Source organism: Maylandia zebra, linkage group LG18 (assembly GCF_041146795.1).
Source record: "Maylandia zebra isolate NMK-2024a linkage group LG18, Mzebra_GT3a, whole genome shotgun sequence".
In the NCBI taxonomy this organism is placed as follows: domain Eukaryota; kingdom Metazoa; phylum Chordata; class Actinopteri; order Cichliformes; family Cichlidae; genus Maylandia; species Maylandia zebra.
The window spans coordinates 28,474,926-28,493,078 of NC_135184.1; the positions used below are offsets into that span (position 1 = coordinate 28,474,926).

Sequence of the window (18,153 nt, forward strand, 5' to 3'; positions counted from 1 at the left end):
AAGGCAGGCGACATCCAGAGAAGAGCTTTGACTGTTCTTCAACTTAAAGGCTACCTGAAGAAATGACAAAAAAGCCGCCTAAGAGAGTTCAGACTGTGATAAAGAATAAAGATGGTCATACCAAATATTAACTTTCAAGCTCATTAGAATTGTACAAACTGTTTTTGCCTTATATTCTGCATTTATGTGTATTTTGTGTGCTTCAATAAATCACATTTTCCTGGGAAATTATGCGGAAATGACGAGTGATTCAAGACTTTTGCACATAAGGACTACTGTTTATATTTGTTCTTTTTGCAGTTCAAAATAAAGTATAGATGAGTACAATTCAGCTGTCGGAGGCAATATTTTTATATGATGTTGCATCACTACTGAAAATCGATTACATAAATCTATAATGGTATAGCTTTTTGGAAGTTTGCTTTTATTTAGCTGCCATGATTTTACTTACCAAAACTTTTGTACATATGGGGTATAATTCAAGCCGTACAAAAGTACATTCTTTTGTTCACGTGAAATCTGCCTGCGACTTTAGAAATAGATGTATTGAAATAACAGATATATTGAAATAACTGATCTTGTATTTAGAAGTTAATACGTCAGAGAGGAACAAAAATGCTGGTGTGTTGTGACGGCGTCATGTCCGGAATGTTAGCCCGTGACACAGGAAGTAAAGTCCGGTTAGCAGAAGAAGTAGATTGTTATTCGGCAATTTGCTGTTTAGTTCACCAAGCTGTTCATAAAATTTGTTAGTATTATTTTCTTCATTCAGCATGTTGATCAAAGTCAAGGTAAGAACATTACTTTCTTTGATTCTAGCCCGGGCTCCATGGGTGGTGTTCAGTCCCGTCTCTGTTTCTCGATATCCCGCTAATATCACAGAGCCGGTTCGCTCATTTATTTCAGGGCCTGGGGCAACAGAAAACCCAACTTACACCCGACATGCTGTGAAACAGATCAGTGTTAAGCACCCGATCATTCAAGCGAAACTGCTCTTTCTTCACTAAGTTGCTATTGTTTGACGTTTGCTAACACTCATCGTTGCTAACATCTAGTTTTGGTGACTGAAAACAGGTTAGCCCGTGCTGTACTACAACCAGTGAATACTTTATAGTTGTGACAAAGCAAAAAGGGCAAAAAATGTTTATGGTTTACGCTACCGATGACACGAGACTTCATTGTGTACTTGCGACCGAAATGTTGACGTGTTTCTAAAGTTTAACAGAGTCTATAAACAGAGATATGGCGACTTGGCTAGTAGTGAAAATAATCAGTTTTTCCATTAACCGACACGGGCATCCTTTTCGAAACCGCTGTATGCAAATCCAGAGTTCAAATCATCTGGCAAAATTACATCAAATTTTGGATCAAAAATTTCCAAAAAAGTCCCAAGACATTTATTTTAACCGTAACTGTGTGACAGTGTTTATGTACAATAGTATAGTAGCTGAAATTCCCTGGCAGCTTGGCTCGAGCCCAGAGAAAATCCTTGGTGAATTCCTCCTTCTTCTTAACCATTTAGGATTGTGAAAGTTCAGTGTTTCTATAATCGTTTTGTTATGTTTCAGACTCTCACTGGAAAAGAAATAGAGATTGACATAGAGCCCACAGATAAGGTAACATCTTGTGATAAATAGTCCTTGTTATATGCAGCTGCTAGATTTTGTTGCTTAATCTCTTGTTTTTGCTCAAATCAAGGTGGAGCGGATTAAAGAAAGAGTGGAAGAGAAGGAAGGGATCCCACCGCAGCAACAGAGACTTATCTACAGTGGAAAACAGATGTGAGGCATTTTGCTCTGCAGCTATCTGCATATGATCTCCAGGTGTTCTCCTGCGAACTCTAATCATCTCCTGTGTTGTCTTGTGAACCTCAGGAATGATGAGAAGACGGCAGCAGACTACAAGATCCAGGGAGGCTCAGTGCTCCATCTTGTGTTGGCGCTAAGAGGAGGATCAACAAACCACAGTTGCTGCTTACCCCTGTCCTCCACGTCATGAGTCGCTGTCATCATGGGAAGCCGGCCGAGTGCCAACGCTTTAGGTGTCTGTCATCGTCTAACCATGTTTCAACGCAGAAATCTGAAATCCTCCGTTTCCAGGCCGACGGAAACGAGAAAACAAAACAAAACAAAAATCAACCGGAAACATTAAAAAGAAAAAAGGACGTTCTAATTCCTTTGTACTTGTTTTTGAAATCCCACACTGGCTTTCTGAGTTTGACCAGTTAATGCAGGCACCCATGAAGAGACAGTTTGACAACACTGTGGTCTTTTTGCTTGTGAATAAATGATGAAGTTGATCTAAGTGTTGTCCTCTGATATATATACACATATATATATACACACACACACTGAAATCAAGTCACAGCTGAGGATTCTGGAAACAGTTTTTAATTAGAAAATGACATGAAATTGAAGATTGAAAGACAATCCAAACTGCTGTCAAATGATTCCTTCTGTGTCTATAATTTAGTTAAGGTAGTGATACAAACAGTCTGGTAAAGACTCCAGTGAAATCCATGTAGAGCACCGTTGCTGACATCCAGTACGCGGAGTGGTTTTAAAAGGGGTTAAGATGAGTTATCAAAGTCATATGCTGGCTTTGTTTACAGTCATAAAACTCTTGTGCTTATACTTTGAATATCTAAAATATACATTTTCCAGACAGCATCATGCGTGTTTTTCCTTTTGCGTCACCATACACTTACATCAGAAAATAACTCATTTTGGTAAACAACAGACAAAGAATAGCATTAAGGAAAATCCTTGTATGGGAGTGATTAAAAAAACAAAACAACTCAAAGTTAAATAATCTTGGCCTCAAAAGCTAAATATTACATCTTAAGAGAGGATGAAAGGCACAGGAATGGTTCAGGACATGGATATTGCTGATCAGGTGAATAAAGGGGGAAAAAAAAGATGAAGGACTCAAGGTTGTGTTTAAAAGCTTCCTTTCATCCAAATTTCATATATTTGCGTTTCCTAATAAAATGATGTGTATCTGATATAATAAATTAGTTGTAGTAGCTCATTAATTAGTGTTTGCCTCCTCTCAATCAGTGTAAAGACAAATTTATTAAAAGCATGCATAAACTGCTGTGTGTGTGTGTGTGTGTTGATCTGGTGGATGACTGACAGAAGCCCCTCAAAGTTTATATTACTGTGGAGTGAAACACTGAATACAATCAGCTGTAGCAGCTTGTAAACAAAAACCCTGAATGATATCTAATAGACAGTTGTCGATGCAACATTAAAAAAAAGTATTTTATGTTTTTCCATTTTGTACCTGCATATTCCAGTGTCCACTCCAATAATCTCCTTGATCTATTCCTGAGGAATGGACAGATGCAACTCCATACACGAGGCTTCTGAGAGAACCGTGTTTCTTACACATAGAAACAAGAGATCAGGGTAACCGAGGACCGGCAGTGTGTAGGGTGTGTCAGTAGAAAGGCTGCGTCAGAGAGAAACGACGCCCGCTCATTCACCCACAGACTGGTGTCTCAGTCCTGTTGCATTGATTGGCTGAGATCACTGACCGAGTCCAGGGAAGGAGTCGATCTGGACCGTATCCTGAACAGCTGATCCTTGGCTGGTGTAAGAGATGCGGAGCCTCATTTTTAGATTGACCTGAAAGGAGAAGCAGGACTTAGATACACACTACTACACTGAGCACTACGTCTCCTGTGATTAGAATACAATAAGCCTGACGTGGGGCACATATTGCAATGATCATGTCAAATACAAGATATTTGTTCAAGATGAGAAAACACCTCGTATTTTAGCATTGACACAGAAAGATTGCAGATACAGTCATGCAAAAAGTAAGTGCAACCACTGAACCTGTTGGCTTTTTGACAGAATTTAGGAAGCAAAAATTTGGATCTCTTTAAAAAGTGCCTGATATAAAAACACATTTTTGTTGTCGTGCTCATGATTTAAATGAAAAACACCTTCAGTAAATACACCTCTGCATTAATCACACCTAAAATGTGAAAAAAATGAATATGACCCAGTATTTCCAGATGAGTTGCCAGTAATTGGTTTCTCTTTAGGAAGTCACAGGTGAAACCTTTGTTTCGTAAACCTCTGACATGTCGGCTCTGGTTTTCTCTTTGTCCTTGAAAGTGAGCATGAGTATAAGAGCATAGGAGATTCTTTGAAATAAATCACATGACTATAAGGAAACTCATGTACAAATGGCATAGATGCGAGTAAACCCCAATTTGAAGTCCAATGAATATAAGGACAACAATCAGGCCTTTTGAAACAACTTGCTCTGGAGAGAAAGTTGAAACAGGGTGCTGGAAATGTTATGGTTTGGAGTTTTTGCTTCTGGTTCCTGTCTTCTTGCACACACCATCCATCCATTCTCTTCTGATTATCCAATTCAAGGTCAGAGGGGGTTGGAACTATACCTGCTGTCAAAGACTGGGAAGTAAGGTGCACCCTGGACTGGTTGCCAGTCTGTTTCAGGGTTAATACAAAGGAACAAACAACCAATCACACTAGCATTCACACTCATACCGGCCAATTTACACTCACCAACTGCATGTCTTTGGCCTGTGGGAGGAACCCGGAGAAAATCCACACAAACACAGGGAGAACATGCAAACCCCACACAGCCTAGCTGGCCAGTGGATTCAAACCCAAGATGGCTGTGTTGTCACGTGACATTACAGGTGCTGCCCACTGAGAATCAAAAAGGTTCGCACCAAGCACACTTGATCTAAACTGATTGGAAGCTAAGCAAGGCCGGGCCTGTTTAGTCCTTTGATGTTCAAGGCTGATTAAAGCAAATCTGAGCCTCTGTCTAAAAGCCGTGAACGTTTTTAACATGATGAGCCCAAGCACACTGGCAAAGTCACTAAGGACTGCCTCAGGAAGAGGAATTGTAGCAGCTTAGGCAAGATAGAAATTCCACATTTGAATCATGTTGAAATGTTACAGGTGATTTGAAGCAAGCAGTACAAACCCTCAGATATTTTGGGAGCCGAAGGTGAATACCAGCTTTATTTGTGTGTGTGTTTACACCACCTTATTGGGGTTGTTGAGGACCACCATCTGGGTCACTTTAGCTGTGCCTCTTGCAGGAAGAGAGTCCCCGCTGGGGGCCTTCATGTGTAACTGGACACTCTGGAAGGAGGATCAAATGAAGCTTTGAAGTTGAAAGCACCCAAACCCACACACGTTTCTCAAATCCATTTGCTGCACTGGTGTTTACCAATGAGACGTGACAGGGGCTAAAAGTGACACCTATCAGTAGGGCTGTAGGGCAGGACATTAGAAATGCAGAGGTCCTGCTTCTAAAGGTTTTACTAAACAAGCTGCACAAAAAAAATCTCAGAGCCTCAGAAACAGTAATCTCACAGCAGCCACTGCGCTCCTGCTATAATCCGCACATACTGGTTAAATGTGTGGCAGACGGTGGCTCTTGAACAGCAGTTTAATCATCTATGAGTGAATGATTAGCAGGATTTTATTGCTGGTACTGATACAAACCTTGGGCACTGCAGCCTGCAGGGTGAAGCCTCTGATGTCTGACTCAGTGGAGTTGGAGGCGGTGAGTGTGACGGTCAGGCCTGAATCGGACTGTTTCTCACAACTCAGTGTTACAGTCACACCGTCCTTCTCATACACAGTCACTGTGGCAACTATGGAAAATACAGTGTAGAAGGCTGCATTAGCTTAAAATCAGTATTTAGCCACGGAGAGTGCATCAGTCCCTTAAAGAGCAAACTTCAATTCAACCCTATCCACCTGGTTTCTTCTAATTATCGTGACATTCCAGAGATTATCCAGTGACCCGATTCAACCAATTCTCTAGCTGTGTGCCTAAAAATCACGCCCTGTTTCCTGTTTCTGTAGTTCGTTGTGTGTATATGTGAAGGTCAGACCTGGCGTGATGGGAGTGGGCTCTAACCCTCCAAGCAGATCCAGGAGGTCTCCTCCAACAGTGTTGGGTGTGCTGACAGGAATGGGAGGAGCTGCGCTGCCTAATGCCGGGCTGGGCTGCAGAGGCTGCTCAGAGCCACCCAGCAGGTCCAACAGATCACACACCTGAGAGACACCACAGAGGGGAGGAGATAATCCAGCTGACTGCACATTATTATTATATGCAAAAGACAGCTTAACAGAATAAACTTTATCTAAAAACAGCTCTGGAAAAATGTCCAAAATACTACGATAAACATGAAACTGGCTGAATGAATAAGACCCACCCATTTTGTTTCAATCCTTATTCTTAACACCCGACCACAGCTGTTAAACTTAGCTTTACTGGAATTTGATTTGCATAATAAAACAGACAAGAGAAAAGCCCGCAAACATACCAATATAGCAAAGGATCTGAGAACACAACCACTAATGTTCATAAAGCGTTGTGGAGTTAATGTGAAACCAATATTTTTAATCACAGCCCATTACAGAATGACAAGCTAAAATGAAGTAAAGCCTACCCTATCACATGTGCAATTTTATGTTAGCTTATTGCTTTGGTCAAGTATTAACTTAAGTTTGAAATCTAAACTAAAACAATAAATTCTCCAGAGGGGCGATCTCTCTAAAAAGGAGGTCAGACCCAGACACTGGGATTGATCTATTCAACAGGCTAAAGTGTGACCCTAACTGAATTTTTCCCATCACCTTGTACCTGGTTAGCAGGCTGCTGTGGCTCTCCTGGCTTGACTTTGACTGTTTGACTCTCCTTGATGGTCTCCCCGTTGGTGTGACCCTGTGAATTCTTTTCAATCACAGGCATCCTCTCAAGCACTGCTGCCCTGTGAAAAGAAGGACTATTTCAGCTCTTTTGGTCAGAAAAAAACATTTTTATTCAGTAAATTCCTCAGTGGTTATAATGACAATATATAAAAGGCCTAAAACAGCTCCACATCTCATTTTCTAGAAAATGTTGACCTAACCACTCCCTTCAGTACCTCATGTGGTCATATTTTTTGAAAAGAGCGTTGTATTCAACTGCCCTCTGCTGGAGCTCCACGTCTATACAGCTGCCGTAGATGCTGACGATGCTTCTGATTCGACTGTCGGGAGTAGAGTTATGAAGAGAAAGAGGCGCAGTTAGGGGATTCACAGGGTCACAGTCACTGTTTGCTGCTACACAAGAGTTTCTTACTCCACATTCTCAGTGATGCGCGTGCTGAGTTTCATTGTAGCGGTCAGAGCAAAGCCCCTTGTTGACGGGGACGACATGTGGGACTGTAGCACTGTTTCCAAGACGTCCAGGACGTAGTCCTCTGTGACCTGAACAACAGACATGTAAGTGCAAGGTTTGACAGCTGGCAGCACATTTTTTAATCTAAAAAAGAAACGCAGTGCTCGTAATTTCAGCTGAATTTATTTATTTAGCAAACAGAGAAGATTATCAGAAGACACAGTCAGTAACTAAGTAATGTTGTACTAACACTTTTTTCAGTCTTTTTAGATCAGCGATGTTACACTTGCTACTGAAAAAGTTGTGGTCACTTGTTTTATTGCTATACAATAGAGACGCGTTACAAAACAGATCATCAGAGAGACACATGTCGGCATATGTGTCCCCGTACTGGCTGACTGACTCAAGCATTAGCCAGAGTCAAATGTCACCTGATAGGTTGACCTCTGTAACCACTTTACTGATGAGTTTATGAGGGAAATCACTTATTTTGGGACAAAATGAATGAAATATGAAGCCCATTTTGTAAATTTTGTTCATTCAAAGTATCCTTTGAGTAAAAAAATGCTTGTGCTCATTGGCTAATATGGTGCAATTGACAAGTTGTCCAGTGAGCGTGAGACTTTTCAGTCAGATCCATCCTTTACTCGTCACATCTGGTTTTAAAGCACTGAAAACGCCGATCTTCAGGCTTTTATTTGAAAATTCACAAGCCACTTGATGTCACTGTGGCTACGTCCATGCAACAGTGCACAACAATGCAGTTTTACAGTGAAAAGTGCTTCATTAAAAAAATCAATGGACTTTATCAGCTTTTTTTCTGCATGTTGGAATGTGTGTAATTATGGGTTTATGAAGCATTTGATCAAGGAGATCTATTTTGAAGACCATCCAATGACATGAACTACTAAAATATTCAGGGGATGAATATTTAATGAGATTTGAACAAAAAAAAAAAAAGGCTCCTGTCATTATCACCATTGCTAATTTTCAGAAGAATTTCAAATTTGAATTTCTGCTAATGCTGCTCCTTCCTTCTTCCCTGCTCGTGCCGACTACCTATTTATTCCCAGCTCAGAGCTGTAGCTGTGACTGCAAATTACACTGTTATCTTTGTGCCGGAGAATTTTTACATGGAAAAACCTAAAAGATAACGTGTATTTAAAATGACATCATCTGACAAAAAATTTGGATTGCTAATTTATTGCAGCAGTGAGCAGCAGAGAGCAACAAGCATGAATTAAATAAAAACCTAAACCAGTGTTTGCTGTGCTCTGTGTACCTGCACAGGTTCGGTCTCCTGACATTCTCCTGTCAGCAGCAGGTCTCCATACTCTCCGATACACCAGCACGCCACCTGGACCAGAGGTTGCTGCACATACAAATATTACATAAATATTACAGAGCACATAAAATATGTGATGTTGCCAGACTGGCCTGCATTGCGGTTTGAAATATCATAGCCATTTTCCCCAGATGCTGGAAAAATAGGAAACAGTGCTGGGCTGCAGATACGTAAATACTCATCCAGCTTGGATCTGAAAATAAAGCCGTCTGCATCAGCCAATTTCAAACTGAAAGCAAAGCAGTAAAGCCAAAGCAGCTCTGTCTGACTCAGGACTATTACAGCCCTTTCTCTTAAGAGGGAAATTTATCAAAAAATTCTAATTAACTTTAAACTCTATGAACACACAAAATTATGACCATCTCTCATCAGTGAGGCTGTGGACTGAGACCCACTTTCACTGACTCAAGTCTGATCATTATCCTCATGTTTAACGACACCACATCTGCAGTCAGAGCTGCTTTTTTTTCACGAGTTTATTGTTTGATACGCTCAGACCGTAACGATTTTATATTATATATCAAACAGGAGACCAATTTCCGTGTTTGAATTCTCAGAATTCTGAAATGATCTTCTGAGAACAGAAACCATCCAGACTCACAGACCTGCGAGATGTCACTGAGCAGAGCCCGGTAGAGCTTGTGAACGGTGTAACAGTGGAGCTCTGAAGTGTTGGTAATGAGCTGAATCAGGTTGGGCACCGTTTCGTCTCTCACGTCGCCCCCTGCCTGGCAGAATGGGTATCAAACACAAAACACCATACTAGAAAATAAACAAAACAGCTAATTTGGGGGTAACCTACATTATTCCTTCAGAGACAACAACCTCCCTTATGGGGAGATTTTCATAGCAATAAATACACATTATGAACCTTTAATTCTTCCTAGTTATGCTCTTCCAAGCACTTTTTCTATCCTGCATCATTTTGTCTGCACAGGACTAGTTTACACTTAACTATTCTCTTAGATCGGTGTAACATTTAAAGCTTTGTTATCTAAAAGCTTGAGAGATGAGGTACACACAATCTAGAAGTCTAATGTATTAAAAACATATTTTAACACAATCATAATGCATTCACAAAGAGTTATGAAAGAGGACCCTGTAAAAGAGGCAGCATTTACCGTGGTGAGGACATGCAGGATGGTGTCAATGTGCCAGCGCTGGGAGGGAGCATACCTGACAGAGACAGAGACACACACAGCTAACTCAGTGGTACACACACACACACACACACACACACACACACACACACACACACACACACACACACACACACACACACGCTACTGCATCTAGCACACATCGAAAAAGAGAAGTGCCTCAAGTTGTTGAATGATACACAGTAGAAACGCTGCAGGCTATTCACAGTCGCGGTGCCACTTAGACAGGAATATCAGTGTATGTGGAGACGGACACTGAGAGAGAGATGGGTGCATACAGCGTAGACACAGGCACTTTTCTTGTTACAGCTTCAAGGCTTACACAGCTGCATCACCGCATTTTGTCATACGCATGAATATACAGTGTATGTGCTCGCATGCATGCAGTGGTGATGAAAAGCCTGTGAATCCATCAGATTTTTTTTTATAACTCTGGCTAAATGTGACATAAAAAATCATCAGGTTTTTAAAAGAAAGATGAAGAAAACGCATGACACAGGTAAGAAATGATCATATCTGGTTATGAACTTATTGAGATGAAATGAAGGTGAATAAGAAGCTTTCATTTAGTGGGAGTACAGTGACTTGTGAGTGGGCGTTCTGTTTATATTTAAAGATTGGAGATCCCTCACATTCTGATGTTCACACTCAAAGCACAAACAAAGGACTCTGGGATGACTTCTAACTCCACCAATCAACAGACAGACAAAAAGAGGAAATTAAAAATCAGTGCTCGCTCAAAATGAGGCCTGTAATAGTCAGGACGCAAGGCAGCAAGGACAAAAAGTCCCTGCTGCACATCTGCAGTGTACTACAGATCACCAAGACAAATGAGAAGGCTGCAGGTATGCTATGGTGGTGGTAGCATCATGGTTTGGGCTGGTCTTGGTAGGACTAGCCTTTAATTGTGGGTGGTTTGCAAAGAAAAACTGTCAGAACTTTTGTTTGTAAAATGCTATTAGGTCATGCAGCAGCACAATAACCCTCAGCACACAAGTAGTTCAACCATAGAATGGTTAAATAATATTGTTAATGTTTTTTTAAACAGCCAAGTCAAAGTCCTGAACACAATCTAAAAGAAAAGCTGGAGCTGAAGTGACCAGTTCATAAGTAAACCATCAACAATCCAGAGTTGAAGCTGTTTTGTATAAAGGAAGCAGCTAAAACGGACATTTAATAACAATTTTTCTGACCCCAGAGTGACCAGATATTATATTGTTGTCTCATTTGAAATATACAAACTTCTAAAGGGTTCACAAACCTTGAAGCAGCGCTGCAGATACACTTTGTGTATGAAGTATATTACACTGTCTTCTCTGCAGCATTTCACCTACCTTTCAGCAGCATTGAATATACCGCTGGCAGTTTGAGACCTGAGCTCGGGGGGGCAGGAGGAGAGGAAGCTGAGCAGTTCCTTCATCATAGAGCGGATGTTGGAGGCTGACACCAGAGCCAAAGAAAGCTCCAAAGCACGGCTGGATGGATCGGAAAAGAGAAACAACGCTGATAATGCTGGATATACAAGCTGATCCTTCTGTGCTGTTACAGCTCAGGTCAAAACGTTCTGAGCTGATAAGATGTTTGCTTGCTCAAACTCTCCGTGTCCATCAACATTTACAAGTTTGCTGAAAATCCCTTTAGCAACACTCTGATCTGTCTGTAACACAACTCACTGGTTGGATCAAAATACATGGAGGAACTCTTCAACTAGAAAACATATCACCAAGGAGAAATAGTCCCAGAGCAGCATTACAGTTTTGAGTATACAGACTGGATGTGCAAACTTTTCTGATATTAGTCAGCAAAATATGCTTTTTTTAACTACTATATACTAGTTTGCAATATATTAATATTAATTGTATATGAACATATATATTAATTATTTTGTTTTTCTTACAGCACAATAAAATCTGTTTGGCTACATGATGAAACTAGAGATGGTAGTTAGCATCAAGCTTTAGTGTGAGGTTCAGACTGTTAGTGAGTAGCACAGTGGGAAGCTACACCTGCCAAAAATACAGAATGTTAATGTTGCCAGGTCAGTGGCACTGTTACGTCGTTTTATTGTTATTTCATCTATAAAAATCAATCACTACTTAATGTGAGCCAATTAAAAAGTATCAAAAACATAACAGGAAATCAAATACTTCTAGAATCATTTTAACAGAACATCTACAGATGTTGAACAGCTGTGCTAGGCAAAAAGAAAAAAAGAAAATCACCGCTTAACAGAAGCATCCTGGTCTTTCAGGCAGTCTACTATAGTCCCTCGGTGGCGCTGCACTGCATTGTGGTCTGTCCCAACAATCTTCTGAAGAGAGGTCATGGCGATATAGCTAAACAGACATACATGAAAGCCAAAAATAATGAATGTTTTGAAAGTTTTAAGTATCATTCTCTATTATAATGAAGCCGAATTCGCTACACCAAGGTCATCTAAAGTGACTGTGTGTGGAAACGCATCCAGTGGATAAATTATTAAAATGTGATTTCAAAAAATGTTCAACCTGACAATAAAGATCAACAACAAAAGAAAATCTTAATTTTCTCAGCTTGCAAGCATGAATAATTCATCACTTCACTTCAAATAACTCATGGACTGATCAAGTATTTATGTGGACGCAGGAGAGACGCTACCTAGTCAGGCAGGTCTTGCAGGAATAAACCTGTCACTCTGCAACAGAGAGATTCAGAGGACCTGAGGGTAGAAACTAGACAGACCTGTCTGCCCACAGGGCCCTTATGGGGACGAACCCAGAAAAAGATTGTAACACAATAAAACCCTCAGGAAACCGCAGCAGCGCCTGCTGGAAAATAACATGGTCTGAAATTGAGAGCTCAGCATGAGCAGTGAGCAGCGTGACCTTCTGGTGTGGCTGTAGAGTAATGGCTCTAGAGAAAGTAATTAGTCAGCTCAGACGATAAGAGCCTGTTGGGAGATTTCGCTCTTTGGCTGTAGTGAGTTTTCCGTTAGCCTGAAAAGGTGAAATCACCCTGAGAGATAAGAAAGGGAGAAGGAATGCATACAGGGGAGGATTAGACAGGGAAGAGGAACAAAGATCTGAGGAAAATAGAACTAACCGAATGTTTCTGTCATTGTTCAGAAGAAATCTTCCCAGAATGTTCACGGCCAGAACCTGCAGCATGAGTAAAGGGAAGTGTATGTCTATGAATTAATAATTTGATCAGTCAGCAATATGTTCAATGTATTCACATCACTAAACACAGTCTCTTACTCTGAGGCCACTCTCTGACTTGATGTCCAGCACAGTGAGAACAGTCTCATACAACACAGCATTGCCCACAGTCTTTGTACTGTCTGTGTTGGTCGCCACCTGTATGGTAAACACAAACAGGCAGACACACAGCTAGTACAGTGCCAATTAGATAAGAGTATAGTTAAAAACTAGGGTATTTTTAACTACAATTATCAGATAAACAAAGACGACAGCTACATATCTGAAAACGTGTCTGCACTGGTAGCTCTTTAACTCTTCACCCTGTGAAGCTGAACTGAGCAGTTTCTGTCAAGTTTCCGACCGACTTATAGAACAAAATGACTGAGTTTGCATCAGACGTTAGTGAGGGTGGTCTCTGCCTACGCAGCTACCTTTGAAAAAACACTAGAAACTACTCTAATGCTTATCAAACCACGTCTTTACTGATATATACGGGGGTACCAAATTCATTAATAAAGGTAGAGGAGGCGTCAACGGGCGCTGTCTTTATGGAGGAAAGAGTTAAAAAAAAACTGCTCTGCAGAAAGGCCAGATTTTGGGTTGCAGCTTTTCTCAAGAATTAGTCACACATGCAACATGAGTGAGTGACTAATGCCATTTGCCACAGGAAACCATAGATATTAATAAATAAGATAGTTACACATGCTTCAACTCTATCTCTATGAGAAACTGTTTCAGTTTTGAGAAGAACTTTCTGGCTGGCTCTCATGTATCATAAAAATGCATTTCAGGTAAACTTTCAGGGTCATGTAAACAACAGGAGACAGGTGACTGGTCAAATGAAATGTTTGCTCATTCTGAAATGGCTGACATGTGGAAACTTTTTCAGATCTGACTGATGTGAACTGAGCCAAAGAAAAGCTTTTTTTGGTGAACGTGAACACTATACCTGAGCTAGGAGGTCGTTCATGGCATCGCTCGCTGCTTCATTGTTGCGACCAAGGATTCTCAGCAACCTTAAGATGCGTACCTGTGTTTGGAGACGCGACAGAAGGAACACGTGGATGGGAGGTGATTTTGGGAGGTGACAATAATCTAGTGTTTGTATTAGTAACACAGAATTAAACTACATTAATTGAAGATTTCGAGCCATGAAGCAGCACATAGTAGTAAAAATAAGTCCTGCTAGCCGACTCTGACTTTACACAAAGTGTAGCTGGGATGTGCAAGGGGTTAGTGGAATGAAATCCGACCTGTAGGAAGGGATCGCTGATTCCTGCCACATCGTGGTCTGGAGAATAACCCGAAATGACGAGACCTTTCATGATCTGAACCAGATCTGGTACCGTCTGGAATACACACAGCACAACCACATTGCGACACACATGTAGGAATACAGACAACATCTGATCAAGAGTAATCTGTGTGTGTGTGTGTGTGTCCCTCATACCTTCCTGAAGCGCTCAAGTGTTTCTGAGTTCCGCTCACACAGCTCAGTAATGAGCACCACAGCGCCGTGTACGACGCCTGAAGACAAATGAAAACCAAAAACAATAAGAAATAAACTGAAAATAGTATTCACAGCATGACGAGTTCACTGTGTACATCATAAAAGTATATTAACCGTGGTTCTTCTCAGTGAGCAGCGAGCGAGCGGCTTTGGTAAAGAGCTCTCCCAGATCGTGGACTTTTCTCACGATGTGAACAGCGCACAAAGCAGCCTGAAAGAACAGCGGAACAAGTCATCAGCAGCGTTACATCACACGTCCACTAAGCACATGACGGTGGGATGTTACAAGTTTTACAGCTCATGAAGGATTTGAAGTCCTATAGGGAACAGTACGCATCCTAAAAAGTTGTACTACGTCACACTAGATGATTATGATGAATATTTAACAATCAACCTGCACAAATGGATCCTACATACATAATACATTATCCCTGACATTAACATGCTTAGGTCAGTGTTTTGAGTATAACATACAGCTTGCCAAATCACACACAACACAATACAGATTTGCTTTTAAACTGCCACCTCACTGGTAGTAATATTAATATTGGTAAAAGCTGCTGGATGAATAATTGATTCCTCGCAGAAGTCCTCACCTTCTTTTTAATGTAGGAGTTGGAAGCTCGGAGCAGCCTGTCAATCTCTGGCGCCAGATCCCTGCACATCTCAGCTGACCCCATGCAGGCTAGTGTGCAGAGAGCTAGAGACTGTATGTACTGGTTACTGTTTGACAGATCACTGAAAAACACAAAAAGATAAAAATATTCAGTGTTTTATTTAAATCATCATTATTTCAGTAAACCTTCCAAGATGTACAATTACACATTAAGGAATCTGTCATTAACTGCACCACCTTATATGAATGACAACAGCATCGAGTTTGGGTTATTCTTACTTCTTAATAGAGTTGGTGATGAGCAGGCTGGCGTCCTGCTTCTCATCCAGCAGCATCATGGCTCCCAGGTATCCTACGCGTTTTTCACTGTAGCGCGGGCTAGCAATCATCCGAACGCACTCCATCTAGTATGAACAGCAAAAGCTCTTTTAAAAGTGAAAGGGAAGTAATGCCCCCGGGAAAGTTCCCTACCATTTAACCACTCAACTGGAGGTCAGTCTCAGCTCCAGAGCAGCAGGGAGGGCCTCAGTGGCCCAGTTCCAGTGTCCACCCTCGTAGACACGAGGGCTTTCGCAGACTTTGCTTGAGGGCATTAACAACAATTCACAGTGCTCTAGTAACGGTAAAAGTACAAGCTTAACAAAGCACATACCAGCAACATTGCTAGCAATACAAGGGAGCATTTCCGTGCCTAACTTCACTGTGTGCTCATTCCTTGTAAGATGCACGTGCTGGACATTACGACTTCACGGCTGATATGGTGTGACGAAGTGAGCCCAGACCCTCCAGCTACTGTGACGGCTTCTCACCTCCCCTGGCTCATTTAACCCGAAGAAACCCCATGACAGGCATTAGCCAAATCCCCTCACCTGACCAAAGTGAGCTGGGTAGCCCAGCATGTGCACGTAGAGCAGCTTGGCCAGGTTGTGCGATCGCCCTCCGTTGTCGGCTTGTCTGAACTGTGCCCGGATGGCCGCGCACTCCCTCTGAATGACCCCCCGCTCCTCACACTGCGTCCTGGCTGACCTGATGGCCCGGATCATCTCCTGCAGGGGCACTGATGGAGACATGGCTGTGTGTGTGTGTGTGTGTGTGTGTGTGTGTGTGTGTGTGTGTGTGTGGGTGTGTGGGAGGGTAGGTGGGTGGGGGTGAATGGTGAGATGTGTTAGTATGCGTTGTTTTGTGAAGGAAAGAGCATGATATGTTATTAACAGAAAACAAGAGTGTCACAACACTACATATGATTTCATTTCCTGTAACAACATCTCCAGGCGTTTATTAAAGCCGTCACTACACCGCAGGACGTAGTAAAAAACACTCAGATGGGCTAATTCAAAAACAACTTAAACAACAGCTAGTGTTTTCCTTTCTTTTTTTCTTTGGTGACAGGCTGGTGGAGCACAAATAAACAGAAAGTTACTGTCATCTACCAATACTTTTATGAATTAGACTTGGGGAAATATACTTAAATGAACAGGCTAACTAACAAAATTAGCATGACTCTTCCGTGGTCGGTAATGCATGTCAGAGAAACGAGCCAGAGGCTAGCGCACTGACCGATCCGAGCTAACCTTGCAGATGCTGTCAAGCCTGGCATGGAGGAAAGAGTCGAGCTACTGAGCTAGCCACGCTAGCATAACAGTCTGCTTGTGTATGTGTTTTAAAGCGCCAAAATAACAACATACCTCTACAGTTCACAGAGTTGCCAGGTTTTGAAAAGTAAAGCCGTTCAACCGACGCCCCTCCAATACACGTCGGCAGTCAGTTGGTTGGAAACCCAATTACTGTATCCATACAGTTAGCGTGAAAATAGCAGGAGTTAACATTGTATTTCCTGTCACAACTTTCAAATTAAAGGTCAATTTGATAGTTATAACAAAAACAGTGAAACAAAATTAAATAGCACTCGAAACACAGTTAAATAAATACATATTTAATAATCCTATCAGTAATGAAGTGAGAAGAATTTCTTAAAGCTATTGTATATTTGAACTTTTAATCAATTAAAAAAAATATAAAACTATTTTCTAGCACAAACTCACACGCACACGTGACATACAATAGAGATTTTACCTCTATATATCTCTGTTTATCACTATATAAATCTCCATAAAAGTATAAATCGCCTCGAGAACATATGCAGTCTCATCATCAACCATCAATTCTATTTAAAAGGGTTTTGTTTTTCACCGTTTTGTTTTTTGGGGTTGTTTTTTTTTTTTTTTTTTTTTTTTTGTATTTTTAAAGAAAGTCCCAAAATTCGCAATGTTACAAACGACACACAGGATCCGGTTACAACATGCAAACTTTAGCAAACAGCCAGTTTATAACACAAATGTCAGACTGCCAAATACACCAAGTACGCCACTGACTTACATGCAGGCACAGGTCACCAAAAAGCTGTAGACTGGATCTAGGTCTGGATAAAAGACAGTCAAGCTGAAAATTACACGCGAATAATAACATATGTCAGCTTCTGGCTCATCAAAAAAAATCAAACAAAAACAAACAAACAAACAAACAAACAAACAAAAGGCATGCAGTATTTGAATGGGGCATGGGATCAAGCTTTTATTGTGAAGGCAGAAGTACTTTTCCTCTTTAGCTTCGATGATGTGACATTTGACCCACCTCAGCTTACCGTACCTGTCCACTACTTCCGCAATTTGATCAGTCATTGTGGGTGGACTCCACCTAGTCTACGTCAGGCGTTTCAACAGGTGGATGAAACATTGATGAGAATGTGCAGCAGGCAGAGCAATACAAATGGCGTGCAGCGTGTGCTATAAAGACTTAACAGAGACTTTATGAAGACATCAGCACATCCCATTTTCAAGCACCATCAAAATGTGATAATTATTCAAGTTTTATTAACATACATCAAATTTACAAGATGAAAAAAAAGGAAAATCGTCTATAATGTGGCAGAAAATATATACATGTAATAAAATAATTATAAAGTGCAAAGACTTGTTTTTGTTACTATAGTGGGGTGATAGTGCCAGCACATAATGCTATAAACAATACATTGTTTCACACACCCTCACAGGGACACAAGGGAGAAGTTTAAAAATGTTAAGGTAAAAAAAAAAATGGCACTGAATATGCATAAAGATGATATTGCGCCATTCAGTGTAGCAAAAGAGCTCTGGACTAAGCCTTTTGACGCCAGC

The 18,153-nt window shown here is 41.1% G+C and overlaps 2 protein-coding genes across 2 annotated transcripts; one reads left to right on the forward strand and one right to left on the reverse strand.

Annotated features, from left to right (window-relative positions):
• The first annotated feature begins 632 nt into the window (after nt 1-632).
• On the forward strand, nt 633-2,299 carry nedd8l (NEDD8 ubiquitin like modifier, like). The gene is made up of 4 exons (XM_004565349.3): nt 633-791; nt 1,569-1,616; nt 1,699-1,781; nt 1,875-2,299. The coding sequence occupies exons 1-4, from the start codon at nt 774-776 to the stop codon at nt 1,996-1,998; spliced, it is 273 nt and encodes a 90-aa protein (XP_004565406.1). The 5' UTR covers nt 633-773; the 3' UTR covers nt 1,999-2,299.
• Nucleotides 2,300-2,374: 75 nt separating this feature from the next.
• ap1g2 (adaptor related protein complex 1 subunit gamma 2) lies at nt 2,375-16,940 on the reverse strand. The gene is made up of 22 exons (XM_004565348.3): nt 16,666-16,940; nt 15,850-16,052; nt 15,260-15,384; nt 14,961-15,102; nt 14,479-14,575; nt 14,305-14,381; nt 14,108-14,203; nt 13,804-13,884; nt 12,912-13,010; nt 12,757-12,812; nt 11,898-12,011; nt 11,010-11,150; nt 9,637-9,691; nt 9,121-9,243; nt 8,453-8,542; nt 7,132-7,259; nt 6,935-7,039; nt 6,652-6,778; nt 5,897-6,059; nt 5,502-5,653; nt 5,037-5,135; nt 2,375-3,629 (listed from the first exon to the last, which is right to left on the reverse strand). The coding sequence occupies exons 2-22, from the start codon at nt 16,048-16,050 to the stop codon at nt 3,531-3,533; spliced, it is 2,370 nt and encodes a 789-aa protein (XP_004565405.1). The 5' UTR covers nt 16,051-16,052; nt 16,666-16,940; the 3' UTR covers nt 2,375-3,530.
• Between the last annotated feature and the right edge of the window lie 1,213 nt (nt 16,941-18,153).